This window comes from Tamandua tetradactyla, chromosome 14 (assembly GCF_023851605.1).
Source record: "Tamandua tetradactyla isolate mTamTet1 chromosome 14, mTamTet1.pri, whole genome shotgun sequence".
NCBI classification, from domain to species: Eukaryota; Metazoa; Chordata; class Mammalia; order Pilosa; family Myrmecophagidae; genus Tamandua; species Tamandua tetradactyla.
The window spans coordinates 92289124-92304502 of NC_135340.1; the positions used below are offsets into that span (position 1 = coordinate 92289124).

At 38.8% G+C, this 15379-nt stretch overlaps 1 protein-coding gene across 1 annotated transcript in view; it reads right to left on the reverse strand.

The window, feature by feature from the left end:
- Positions 1–13830: 13830 nt before the first annotated feature.
- The window catches only part of ABHD17C (abhydrolase domain containing 17C, depalmitoylase), a 63126-nt gene continuing 61577 nt past the window's right edge, over positions 13831–15379 (reverse strand). Inside the window, exon 3 of the mRNA XM_077128515.1 lies at positions 13831–15275. Coding sequence (XP_076984630.1) covers positions 15056–15275 — 220 coding nt within the window. The 3' untranslated portion in view covers positions 13831–15055. The remainder of the gene's footprint in view (positions 15276–15379) is intronic.

Consider the following 15379-nt stretch of genomic DNA (forward strand, 5'->3'; position numbering starts at 1 on the left):
TATCACTGAAAATTTCCCAACTCTTACGAAAGACCTAAAATTACAGATCCAAGAAGTGCAGCGCACCCCAAAGAGAATAGACCCAAATAGGCGTTCTCCAAGACACTTACTACTTAGAATGTCAGAGATCAAAGAGAATGAGAGGATCTTGAAAGCAGCAAGAGAAAAACAATCCATCACATACAAGGGAAACTCAATAAGACTATGTGTAGATTTCTCAGCGGAAACCATGGAAGCTAGAAGACAGTGGGATGATATATTTAAATTACTAAAAGAGAAAAACTGCCAACCAAGACTTCTATATCCAGCAAAATTGTTCTTCAAAAATGAGGGAGAAATTAAAACATTTTCAGACAAAAAATCACTGAGAGAATTTGTGACCAAGAGACCAGTTCTGCAAGAAATACTAAAGGGAGCACTAGAGTCAGATACGAAAAGACAGAAGAGAGAGGTATGGAGAAGAGTGTACAAAGAAGGAAAATCAGATATGATATACATAATGCAAAAGGCAAAATGGTAGAGGAAAGTATTACCCAAACAGTAATAACACTAACTCTTAATGGACTGAATTCCCCAATCAAAAGACATAGACTGGCAGAATGGATTAAAATCAGGATCATTCTATACGCTGTCTACAGAAACACATCTTAGACCCAAAGATAAACATAGGTTGAAAGTGAAAGGTTGGGAAAAGATATTTCATGCAAATAACAACCAGAAAATAGCAGGAGTGGCTATACTAATATCCAACAAATTAGACTTCAAATGTAAAACAGTTAAAAAAGACAAAGAAGGACACTATATACTAATAAAAGGAACAATTAAACAAGAAGACATAACAATCATAAATATTTACGCACCGAAACAGAATGCCCCAAAATACGTGAGGAATACACTGCAAACACTGAAAAGGGAAATAGACTCATATACCATAATAGTTGGAGACTTCAATACACCACTCTCATCAATGGACAGAACATCTAGACAGAGGATCAATAAAGAAATAGAGAATCTGAATATTACTATAAATGAGCTAAACTTAACAGACATTTATAGGACATTACATCCCACAACAGCAGGATACACCTTTTTCTCAAGTGCTCATGGATCATTCTCAAAGATAGACCATATGCTGGGTCACAAAGCAAGTCTTAACAAATTTAAAAAGATTGAAATCATACACAACACTTTCTCGGATCATAAAGGAATGAAGTTGGAAATCAATAATAGGCGGAGTGCCAGAAAATTCACTAATACGTGGAGGCTCAACAACACACTCTTAAACAACAAGTGGGTCAAAGAAGAAATTGCAAGAGAAATTAGTAAATACCTCGAGGCGGATGAAAATGAAAACACAACATATCAAAACTTATGGGATGCAGCAAAGGCAGTGCTAAGAGGGAAATTTATTGCCCTAAATGCCTATATCAGAAAAGAAGAAAAGGCAAAAATTCAGGAATTAACTGTCCACTTGGAAGAACTGGAGAAAGAACAGCAAACTAATCCCAAAGCAAGCAAAAGGAAAGAAATAACAAAGATTAGAGCAGAAATAAATGAAATTGAAAACATGAAAACAATAGAGAAAATCAATAAGACCAGAAGTTGGTTCTTTGAGAAAATCAAGATTGATGGGCCCTTAGCAAGATTGACAGAAAGAAGAAGAGAGAGGATGCAAATAAATAAGATCAGAAATGGAAGAGGAGACATAACTACTGACCTCACAGAAATACAGGAGGTTAACAGGATACTATGAACAACTTTACGCTAATAAATACAACAATTTAGAGGTAATGGACGGGTTCCTGGAAAGACATGAACAACCAACTTTGACTCAAGAAGACACAGATGACCTCAACAAACCAATCACAAGTAAAGAAATTGAATTAGTCATTCAAAAGCTTCCTAAAAAGAAAAGTCCAGGACCAGACGGCTTCACATCTGAATTCTATCAAACATTCCAGAAAGAATTAGTACCAACTCTCCTCAAACTCTTCAAAAAAATTGAAGCGGAGGGAAAACTGCCTAATTCATTCTATGAAGCCAACATCACCCTCATATCAAAACCAGGCAAAGATATTACAAAAAAAGAAAACTACAGGCCAATCTCTCTAATGAATATAGATGCAAAAATCCTCAATAAAATTCTAGCAAATCGTATCCAACAACACATTAAAAGAATTATACATCATGACCAAATAGGATTTATCCCAGGTATGCAAGGATGGTTTAACATAAGAAAATCAATTAATGTAATACACCATATCAACAAATCAAAGCAGAAAAATCACATGATCATCTCAATTGATGCAGAGAAGGCATTTGACAAGATTCAACATCCTTTCCTGTTGAAAACACTTCAAAGGATAGGAATACAAGGGAACTTCCTTAAAATGATAGAGGGAATATATGAAAAACCCACAGCTAATATCATCCTCAATGGGGAAAAATTGAAAACTTTCCCCCTAAGATCAGGAACAAGACAAGGAACTATTATTCAACATTGTGTTGGAGGTTCTAGCCAGAGCAATTAGACAAGAAAAAGAAATACAAGGGATCAAAATTGGAAAGGAAGAAGTAAAACTATCACTGTTTGCAGACGATATGATACTATACGTCGAAAACCCAGAAAAATCCACAACAAAACTACTAGAGCTAATAAATGAGTACAGCAAAGTAGCAGGTTACAAGATCAACATTCAAAAATCTGTAGCATTTCTATACACTAGCAATGAACAAGTGGAGGGGGAAATCAAGAAACGAATCCCATTTACAATTGCAACTAAAAGAATAAAATACCTAGGAATAAATTTAACTAAAGAGACAAAAAACCTATATAAAGAAAACTACAAAAAACTGTTAAAAGAAATCACAGAAGACCTAAATAGATGGAAGGGCATACCGTGTTCATGGATTGGAAGACTAAATATAGTTAAGATGTCAATCCTACCTAAATTGATTTACATATTCAATGCAATACCAATCAAAATCCCAACAACTTATTTTTCAGAAATAGAAAAACCAATAAGCAAATTTATCTGGAAGGGCAGGGTGCCCCAAATTGATAAAAACATCTTGAGGAAAAAAAAACAAAGCTGGAGGTCACAAGCTGCCTGACTTTAAGGCATATTATGAAGCCACAGTGGTCAAAACAGCATGGTATTGGCATAAAGATAGATATATCGACCAATGGAATTGAATAGAGTGCTCAGATATAGACCCTCTCATCTATGGACATTTGATCTTTGATAAGGCAGTCAAGCCAACTCACCTGGGACAGAACAGTCTCTTCAATAAATGGTGCCTAGAGAACTGGATATCCATATGCAAAAGAATAAAAGAAGACCCATATCTCACACCCTACACAAAAGTTAACTCAAAATGGATCAAAGATCTAAACATTAGGTCTAAGACCATAAAACAGTTAGAGGAAAATGTAGGGAGATATCTTATGAATCTTACAATTGGAAGCAGTTTTATCGACCTTAAACCTAAAGCAAGAGCACTGAAGAAGGAAATAAATAAATGGAACTCCTCAAAATTAAACACTTTTGTGCATCAAAGAACTTCATCAAGAAAGTAGAAAAACAGCCTACACAATGGGAAACAATATTTGGAAATGACATATCAGATAAAGGTCTAGTATCCAGAATTTATAAAGAGATTGTTCAACTCAACAACAAAAAGACAGCCAACCCAATTACAAAATGGGAAAAAGACTTCAATAGACACCTCTCAGAAGAGGAAATACAAATGGCCAAAAGGCACATGAAGAGATGCTCAATGTCCCTGGGCATTAGAGAAATGCAAATCAAAACCACAATGAGATATCATCTCACACCCACCAGAATGGCCATTATCAACAAAACAGAAAATGACAAGTGCTGGAGAGGATGCGGTGAAAGAGGCACACTTATCCACTGTTGGTGGGAATGTCAAATGGTACAACCACTGTGGAAGGCAGTTTGGCGGTTCCTCAAAAAGCTGAATATAGAACTGCCATACGACCCAGCAATACCATTGCTGGGAATCTACTCAAAGGAATTAAGGGCAAAAACTCAAACGGACATTTGCACACCAATGTTTATAGCAGCGTTATTTACAATTGCAAAGAGATGGAAGCAGCCAAAATGTCCATCAACAGACGGGTGGCTAAACAAACTGTGGTATATACATACGATGGAATATTATGCAGCTTTAAGACAGGATAAATTTATGAAGCATGTAATAACATGGATGGACCTAGAGAACATTATGCTGAGTGAGTCTAGCCAAAAACTAAAAGACAAATACTGTATGGTCCCAATGATGTGAATCGACATTCGAGAATAAACTTGGAATATGTCATTGGTAACAGAGTTCAGCAGGAGTTAGAAACAGGGTAAGATAATGGGTAATTGGAGCTGAAGGGATACAGACTGTGCAACAGGACTAGATACAAAAACTCAAAAATGGACAGCACAATAATACCTAATTGTAAAGTAATCAAGTTAAAACACTGAATGAAGCTGCATCCGAGCTATAGGTTTTTGTTTTGTTTTGTTTTGTTTTGTTTTGTTCTTACTATTATTACTTTTATTTTTTTTCTCTATATTAACATTCTGTATCTTTTTCAGTTGTGTTGCTAGTTCTTCTAAAGTGATGCAAATGTACTAAGAAACGATGATCATGCATCTATGATGATGTTAAGAATTACTGATTGCATATGTAGAATGGTATGATTTCTAAATGTCGGGTTAATTTCTTTTTTTTCCGTTAATTAATAATAATAAAAAAAAGAAAGTAGAAAGACAGCCTACATAATGGGAGACAATCCTTGGAAACGACATATCAGATAAAGGTCTAGTATCCAGAATTTATAAAGAGATTGTTCAACTCAACAACAAAAAGACAGCCAACCCAATTACAAAATGGGAAAAAGACTTGAACAGACCCCTCTCAGAAGAGGAAATACAAATGGTCAAAAGGCAATGAAGAGATGCTCAATGTCCCTGGCCATTAGAGAAATGCAAATCAAAACCACAATAAGATATCATCTCACACCCACCAGAATGGCCATTATCAACAAAACAGAAAATGACAAGTGCTGGAGAGGATGCAGAGAAAGAGGCACACTTATCCACTGTTGGTGGGAATGTCAAATGGTGCAACCACTGTGGAAGGCAGTTTGGCGGTTCCTCAAAAAACTGAATATAGAACTGCCATACGACCCAGCAATACCATTGCTAGGTATCTACTCAAAGGACTTAAGGGCAAAAACTCAAACGGACATTTGCACACCAATGTTTATAGCAGCATTATTTACAATTGCAAAGAGATGGAAGCAGCCAAAATGTCCATCAACAGACGAGTGGCTAAACAAACTGTGGTATATACATACTATGGAATATTATGCAGCTTTAAGACAGGATAAACTTCTGAAGCATGTAGTAACATGGATGGACCTAGAGAACATCATGCTGAGTGAGACTAGCCAAAAACTAAAGGACAAATACTGTATGGTCCCCCTGATGTGAACTGGCATTAAAGAATAAACTTGGAATATGTCATTGGTAACAGAGACCATCAGGAGTTAGAAACAGGGTAAGATAATGCATAATTGGAGCTGAAGGGATACAGACTACAACAGGACTAGATACAAAAACTCAAAAATGGACAGCAAAATACTACCTAATTGTAATGTAATTATGTTAAAACACTGAATTAAGCTGCATCTGAGCTATAGTTTTTTTTGTTTGTCTGTTTGTTTTTTATATATATTTTGTGTGTTTTTTATTTTTATTTTTTCTCTATGTTATCATTTTATTTCTTTTTCTGTTGTCTTGCTATTTCTTTTTCTAAATCGATGCAAATGTACTAAGAAATGATGATCATACATCTATGTGATGATATTAAGAATTACTGATTGCATATGTAGAATGGAATGATTTCTAAATGTTGTGTTAATTTCTTTTTTTTAATTAAAAAAAAAAAAGAATGGCAGGTTGAGCGGACCGCTCCCTTTCACACATGAGGAGGCTGATACCCAGGGGGGCCAGGACCTTTGGTTCGGATGGACAGCCCAGGGCCGGCCAGGTCTCCTTGTTCCCGTTCCAGGGCTGCTTCCCTGGCCCTCTCCTGGGGACCCCACCAGCTGCACTCGCACAGGGCTTCTGCTTCCACAGTGGTGACAGTGTCCCCTGCTGAAAGGCCTTGGGGACATGGTGGCATCGGAAATGGACCTCGTGGGATGGGATATTTATATGAATCTCATCTCTTGGTTTAGTGGCCCTTGCAAATGAGGGGATGAGATTTATCGAGAAAGACTGGTTCTATGGTAAAAGCAGCATTTTCTGCAGCGTGAGATAGTGCTAGCCAGTGGAGATCCAGAACAAATTACAGAAAGCGAAGATCTTACTGATACCATTTCTATACTCTTCTCATGGGAATCAGAAGAATGGCTTTGGGCTCTCCTCTTTGTACAGGCTTATCAGAGATACAATTAAACCTCACCACCAGGCAGGTGACTTCTGGTAACATTTTAGGGTGTATCCACCTGTTTGTCCAAGTATGTGGGGGAGGTGCAGGGGGTCCTGGGAGTGGAGGGTTGTCATACCACATAAGTTATTTGGTAACCAGCTTGATCATTTAACAGCGTATCTTGAATTTTTTTTCAAGTCACTCACTATTATTCTATAGCATGCTTCATGATGGTTGCAGAGCAATGCATAATGTGGTTATAAGAACAACTAAGTCCCCCTTGTTGGAAACTTAGATTGTTTGCAAGTTTTCACTATTCCTAACAGCAAAGCAGTGATTATTCTGTATAAGTATGTCTCATCTCCTTGGTTGTTTCCTAGGGATAAAGTCCAAGCGGACAAATCATTAGATTAAATGAATGAACATTTGCAGGCTTTTGGTTCAAATTATATGCTAGAAAATACTGATTTAGGCTCCCATCACAACTGTAAAATTGGAGTGCCCTTTTGCCCACACCTTCACCACCCATGAGTACTATACTTTAAATATTTATACCAATTTTCTAGTTAAAATGGCATTTCACTATCTAAATCTGCATTTCTTTATTATGGACAGTAATCTCTGATGAACAGCCTTTTCATGTCCTGTGCTCTCTTATACATGGGGTGCATCATCAGTCTATTATGTGTATTTTGACATTGTGCTGGTTTGAAAGGATTTATGTACCGTAGAAAAGCCATGTTTCAATCCTGATCCTACCTTGTGGGAGCAACCATTTCTTTTAATCCCTTTTCAGTACTATAGGTTGGAAACTTCATTAGGTGATCTCCATGGAGGCGTGACTCACTCAATTGTGGGTGGTGACATTTCATTAGATGACTTGTATGGAGTTGTCGCTCCACCCATTCCACATGGCTCTCCAATAGTTCATTGGAATCCTTTAAAAGAGGAAGCGTTTTGGAGAGCATCCCCTTCAGAGCCACGAGGGAGCCATGGCACAGCTTCAAGAATCACAGAGTCCACCAGTCAGAGACCTTTGGAGATACAGAAGGAAAATGCCCCCAGGACAGCTTCATGAAAACAGAAGCCTGGAGAGAAAGCTAAGCAGATGTCGCCATGTTCACCATGTTCGCCATGTGCCTTTCCAGTTGAGAGAGAAACCCTGAACTTCATCAGCCTTTGTGAACCAGGATTGGTTCACATCCATTCCCTGGATGCCTTAGATTGGACATGTTCATAGCCTTGCCTTAATTTACACAGTTCTAAGGCCAGATTAGATCTCGCACCCAAAGCGTGAGCACTGAAGAAAGAAATAGATAAGTGGGAACTCCTCAAAATTAAACACTTTTGTGCATCAAAGAACTTCGTCAAGAAAGTAGAAAGATAGCCTACATGATGGGAGACAATATTTGGAAACCATATATCAGATAAAGGTCTAGTATCCACAATATATAAAGACACTGTTCAGCTCAACAATAAAAAGACAGACAACCCAATTACAAAATGGACGAAAGACATGAACAGAAACTTCTCAGAAGAGGAAATACAAGTGGCCAAAAGGCACATGAAAAGATGCTCAACTTCCCTCAATATTAGGGAAATTCAAATCAAAACCACAGTAAGATATGATCTCACATCTACCAGAATGGCCATTATAAATAAAACAGAAAACGACACGTGCTGGAGAGGATGTGGAGAAAGAGGCACACATATCCACTGTTAGTGGGAATGTCAAATGGAACAACCACTGTGGAAGGCAGTTTGGCAGTTTTCTCAGGAGGCTAAGTATAGAATTGCCATATGATTTGGCAATACCATTGCTAGGTATCTAATCAGAGGACATGAGGGCAAGGACACAAATGGACATTTGCACACCAATGTTTATAGCAGCATTATTTACAGTTGTCAAGAGATGGAAATGGCCAAAATGTCTATCAACAGATGAGTGGCTAAACAAGCTATGGTATATACATATGATGGAATATTATGCAGCTTTAAGACTGAATAAAGTTATGAAGTGTATAACAACATGGATGGACCTTGAGGACATTATGATGAGTGAGATTAGCCAGAAACAAAAGGACAAATACTGTATGGTCTCACTGATATGAACTGACATTAGCAAATGAACTTGGAAAACTTCATTTGGTAACAGATACCATCAGGAGAGAGAAATAGGGTAGATATTAGGTAATTGGAGTTGAAGGGATACAGATTTGCAACAGGACTGATTGTAAAAATTCAGAAATGGAAGCACAATATTACCTAACTGTAATACAATAATGTTAGAACACTGAATGAAGCTGAATGTGAGAATGATAGAGGGAGGAGGCCTGGGGGCACAAATGAAATCAGAAGGAAAGATAGATAATAAAGACTGAGATGGTATAATCTAGGAATGCCTGGAGTGTATGATAGTGACTAAATGTACAAATTCAAAAATGCTTTTGCATGAGGAAGAACAAAGGAATGTCAATACTGCAGGGTGCTGAAAATAGATGGTCATTCATATTTTAAAACTTTAACTTATGTGTGAGACTAAAGCAAAAAACGTTTATTTGGTACAAAATTTATATTTTGACTAGTGCATTTCCTAATATAACTTATGTGGACAGCTTAATTGAACACCATAGTACATGGAACCTTGAGTAGAGGATGAGATTTTGTAGGTTTGTCTAGAGTGATGCTGTAATAAATCCCAGAGTGATTTGAACAGTGAATAGAAAAAGTGTTTGCAAAGTCCCCTTGGGGGAATGGTGAGAAAGGGGGAAAATTCAACTTCCCCAAGTGGAGAATTCTTGATATTCTCACAAGCCAAAACAGTAGGCTGAGTCCCCAATCTTGGGGGTTGTTTATATGAAACTTAACCCCGCAAAGGATAAGCTAAGCCTACTTAAAATTAGGCCTAAGAGTCACCCCCAAGAGAACCTCTTTTGTTGCTCAGATGTGGCCTCTCTTTCTCAGCCAACACAAGCAATCTCACTGTCCTCCCCCCTCTCTACGTGGGACATGACTCCCAGGGACCTTCCTGGCAACATGGAACAGAAATCCTAGAATGAGCTGGGAGTCAGCATCAAGGGATTGAGAAAACCTTCTCGACCAAAAGGGGGAAGAGAGAAAGGAGACAAAATAAAGTGTCAATGGATGAGAGATTCCAAACAGAGTCGAGAGGTTATTCTTATACATTATATAAATAATCGCTTTTTAGTTAAGGTGTAATGGAGAGGCTGGAGGGAAGTGCCTGAAACTGTGGAGCTGTGTTCCAGTAGTCATGTTTCTTGATGATGATTGTATAATGATACAGCTTTCACAATGTGACTGTGTGATTGTGAAAACCTTGTGTCTGATGCTCCTTTTATCTACCTTATCGACAGACAAGTAAAATATATGTATTAAAAATAAGTAAATAATAGAGGAACAAATGTTAAAATAGACTTAATAGATTGAATGCTGGTGGATCAATGAAAGGGAGGGTTAAGGGGTATGGTATGTATGAATTTTTTTCTGTTTTATTTTTCTGAATTGATGCAAATGTTCTAAGAAATGATCATGGTGATGAATATACAACTATGTGATGATATTGTGAATTACTGATTATATGTGTAGAATGGAATGATCATATGGTAGGAATGTTTGTGTTTGTATGTCGGTATGTTTAATAAAAAGAAAAAAAAGCCACCCACTTTAAGTATACGTTTGAATGATATTTAGTAAGTTTGCTGAGTTATGCAACCATTGCAATAATTCCGTTTTAGAATTTATTCATCACCTCCTCATTTCTGTCTTACATTTTTTTCATCTTTTGACTATACTGCACTTGTTAAGATCTTTTATGTAATTTAGAACAGAAATGAGGGCAGTGATCACTATTGCTAATTCCTAATCTAAAATGGAATACTTCTGACGTATCACCATTCAGTACAATGCTTTTTGGTTTGTTTGCAATAACCTCTATTAGGTTAGATATATTTTTCCTTCTATTCCTAGTTTGATAGAGGTTTTGTCTGTTTTTTTAAAATCATGAATGTGGAATTGAATTTCCTCAAATGTTTCTCTGTATCTACTGGGATGAGCATCGTTTCCCCCTATCAGCTCCCCGTTAGACTTCCCATCTTGGACAGGGCTCCAGGTTTTGTTCACTGTCCCCTGAGCTCCTGGCCCTTCAAAGAGAAAACTGGTCTCAGTGTCCTCTCCCCCCTTGGCTTTTGTCTTTCCTTAGCGTTTGGGCTGCCTTTTCCTTTCTTTTTTTTGCCAATTCAGGCATCTAAGATTTTTCCATTTTATTCCAGTGTTAGTTGTTCTCACTGGCAGGGTTGGTCACATCCCAAGACCCTCACAGAGCAGAAAACAGAAGTCACCAGACCGTTCCTTTTAGATTCACTGTGTTTTATATCTCTTACTACTGCAAACGGGATCTTTGTCCATAACATTTTCTCACCAGTTATTACTAATAAAGTGGGAAGTAATTGAATTTTTTACATTTATTTTTCACTAATCATTTTACTAATCTCCTTTTAATCCTAAATCCTTGTTTAACTGATTATCTTAGTTTTATGCATGACACACATATCTCATTCCTCTTTGTCTTAATGCATAATTATAAATTTTTGAATTACGTTAAATAATTATGATAATAATGTTCATCCTTGAAGGAACAGGGAATGTCTGTAGTGTTTCAACTGAAGTATGATGTTTATCACTGGTGTATAATTTGTCTTATTAAATATCATCCTTCCATACTTACTATACTAAGATATTTTAAAATCAAAAGTGAGTGTCTGCAAAATTCGTTACAACTTTTTGAAAACATCAGACTATGCTTGATGTATTAACATTCACCATATTGATATTTTCTAATAATGTTGGTATAACCAGAGTTAACCCTGTTTGATCATGCAGTTTTACTGTCTGTTTGGTAGAGGACTGGATTTGATGTCCTGGTATTTTATTTAGCACTTCCACATCTCCATATGAAATCAACTTTAGGCTTTGAGTGTGTGTGTGTGTGCACACATGCCTTTGGAACAATTCATGCACTGTGGAATTAACAGTTTAATGGTTTGAAGTAATTTATCCCTAAAACCATCTGGACCTGACACTTTTTTTTTTGAAGTTAATTTGACAGTTTTTTTTTCAGTTTCTTCAAAGGCTATTAGTCTATTCTCTTCAGAACTCCATCTTGATCAAGTAGCCCTGCTGTCTCCACTATATTTCACAGTGCTTTACAAAGTACCAAGCAGATGCTTTTTTCGTAGCCATTACTGAATTTGATGCTTACATATCAAGTGAGGTAAGCAAGGAAAAGACACCAGAAGCCCAGAGAAATTAGGGAACCAGGTCAAAATCATGCAGCATGGATATAACCTTAGAAATTAGACCACAGTACCTGCTCTCCTCTCTCTAAAGCCGCATTTGGAAAACACCAGAAAACATACTCCTGTACTTTTTTGCAGGGGGAAGGGGCGGTGCATGGGCCGGAAATCGAACTCAGGTCTCTGGCATGAGCCACCCGTGCACACCCTCAGTCATGTACTTTTAATTTCTTGTTTTTGAGAGGGGCAGAGGCTGGCAGTTGACCTATAAAAAGGAAGCCTGAGAGGGAAGGCTCTGCACTTTCAACTTGAATCTAACAATGGTCTCCCAATCAAGAAAGAGTACTCTACTTGTGAAACGCAATTAATGGCACTGAATTATATATTTGACTGTCATTAAAAGGGGGGAAGTTTTAGGTTGTATATTTGTTACTAGAATAAAATTTTTTAAAAAACCTACCATAGGACTGACAACACAAACAGGGAACCCTGATGTAAACCAGGGACTTCAGGCAATATTACTCTTATAATAATACCCTTTCACCAATTATAACACATTCTATTCTCTAGTTGTTGTTTGTGATCAAACCCAGGTCTCCGGCAAGGCAGGTGAGAACTCTGCCACTGAGCCACTGTCGCACTGCCCTACTCTCTAGTTTTAAAAGGAAACACAACCAGTTTATAACAGAAGAATGACTTAAATTAGGATTTGAGATTTTCCTGTGATTATAATGGCCGATCCAAATTTGCATCATTTACCCCACTTAACTTCAGGGACCACACAACAGAGAAACCACAAGCAAAGTTAGCCTGGTCGCAATGTTATTCCTGGGCCCTTGCTTTAATACTTTTAAAAGGACTTATGCAAGTGTAAGGCATGAGTCCATACATTAGAAACACTACGCGTGCCTTTTTCTATGCTCTGAAAGGATCTGAGATGGTTGCTTGAGCTTTTCTCAGACAAGAAAACCGCAGCTTGTGAAAACCACGTGCCTGTGCCGAGTTTGAAGGGAGACAGCTCTGCAAAGACCTTAACTCGGGAAGGGTGACTTGGAGAAGTCCCCCCGAGGTTGTCCCCAGCTTCCCGCTGTCACCACGTAATGCCATCTTCACAGGAATCCTGCCCCATGTTCAAACTCTGGCAGAGGGCAGACAAAATCGTTGGTTTTGAGAAAGAACTCAGAAACCAGAAAGCATGAGCTGCTTCTAATGGATGTAAATCACCAATATGTCACAAAACAACGACACAAAAGGGCCCTGCCACCTTAGTTTCTGCTATTGTCAATCCTATCATCTTTTCCGGCTGACACTGCTGAAATCTGGCTGACCAAAGGAAAGTTACTCAATTATTTTGGCAGGTGAAGGGAGGGGAAATGATTCTAGAAGATGTAAGCAGCATACAGGTGAGATCAGAAATCAAGACTTTAGAAAACGAGATGAGCTCTCTAGAGCCGCCAAAGCAGTTCTTGGGCTGTGCCTCTTTCTCTTCGAGGGCTCCTGGGATTCTGGGCTGGAAAGCCAGCTGCCACCTCCCAAGGCTCCCCGTGGGTACCACTTAAGATCGGGAAGTAGCCCGCACGTGCGTCCTCACACTCTCCCTCCCCGCCTCATTATTCCCACCTGATGCCTGCTCCTGCTCGGGAAGGCTGGCTCTAAGAGTTGACAGCTAGCATCCCTCATCGGTCTTCTTCCAGCCAGGTGGTCTAAGGGCTGAAAAGACTCTGCGGAACACACTTAGCTCCAGGATGGCAAGGGCATGTTCTGTCCTCCCCAGAGAAGCAGGCACCTGCTCCCTCCTGGCCAGTCGCGGTGAGACGGCCTTCTCAGGTTTTCTTTTCTAGCCAGAACCCAATGCGCGCTCTACTTAGATACTCTCTGCCCTTTCCTGCTATGTTTTATATCTTGGCTTCTTCCAAAAGTAATCTAAGGTCTCTTACAGGTTAAAAAGAAAAGGAGGAAGCTTGTAAGTTCTGAGGGTTTCTTCTTAAATCGAGACAAAATGTTATTTTCTTATTCACCATTTTCTTCAATGGAGAGATGAAGGAGGAAAAAAACCCACACATTCTGATCCATGCATCCTTTATTCCATCAGCAACCACTGTGCCCACCCAAGCAACAGTACAGACAGGCAGTCAACCACAATCCAGTTGTACAATGATCTGAGGCTTCCAGTACATTTAAGGCTTTTAACTTTGAAGAAAAATGAAAATAAAACCAAAGAACTCCCCCAACCCAAACCCCCCCACCAATACAAGTGGTGTAGCAATTTACACGTCTTACATTTTTTTTATGCTTATTCGGCGCAACTCCAGTGTCAAAAACCAAATAACTCCTAAACAAAAAAGATTAGTTTAGTGAAATTTTAATTACAGAAATTCTCCAAAGCATTAACTTGTCATTTTTGTCTTGGAAATGTTATAAAATTTTTAATAGCAAAACATAGGAATAAAAACATATTAACAAAATGTATTCAATCATTTACATTACAAACAAGGAATTTGCAGTTCATTGTTGTGGCCTGACAAAAGAAAACTACCCATTAAGAATCTATGCACAATGGAATTGGAATATGTACAGTACTTTAAAAAAAGCCTACAAGGAGGGCTTTACAGAGGAAAGTCTGCTAGGCCCTTTGTTAGACCAGCCAGACGATCAAAATATTAAGACTCTGTTGGCTAGTAATAAATTTACACTTAAAAAAAACCCCAGTTTCATTTTAAGAATATTCCAGTTATATCTATATGGTTACAGTTGTTGAAGCGGTTCACGAGAATTCCAGTCAATTACCCTTCAACTGATTTGTTCGGGGAAAGGGCAGCCTGTTGAAAAAAATTAACAAAGGAGTTTTCATCACAACAGTTTTCCAGTTCCACTACCAGAGTTTCACAAATGGCCAGAACCCATGAGTCCAGCGGCAGAGAGACAGCTGCATGTCAAATACTGAGAACGAGGGCGGAGAGGGAGCTGAGTCCTGCATACATGAATTATAAATGGTGGGTAAGGTAGAGAAAACAGACGTGGGCAGACTTTATACAGCACTAGAAAACCGTTCTCACGTTCAGCGGTCATTTCCATTCCTGCAAGGTAACGCAGCTGGAAATCACAGCAGTTCGGGTTAACGGGTGTGAATTCGGGAGAACAATCTCTAGATACAAGCTGATTAGAACACCCCAAATGCTGGACACGTCTTCGTGGTTATCAAGCCATTTCAGCTATCCAGTTAAAGCGTGTGCAAAACAGAGGACTCTTCTGTTCACAGTAAATGAGGTAAAATCGAGTCGCCGTCTTCAGGAATTGGGGAGCTCATGAGATATGAACTGTTTTAGTCTTTCAAGATATTGCGCATAGAGCTCTATGTCATTATGGCCAGCCCCTTCAACCCAGAGGGGCTCCACGGCCCGGGGGCAGCGCTCATACATCGCCAGGCCATGGGAGAAGTCAATGACCTCGTCCTCTGTTCCGTGGATGACCAGCACGGGAGAGGTGACTTTGGAAATCTTGTCAATGCTGAAAAACAGGCAGGGGGGAGGGGGGAAGGGGGAGGGGGAAGGGGGAGGGGGAACGGGGAAGGGGGAAAGGGGAAGGGGGAAAGGGGAAGAAAAGGGACTCCT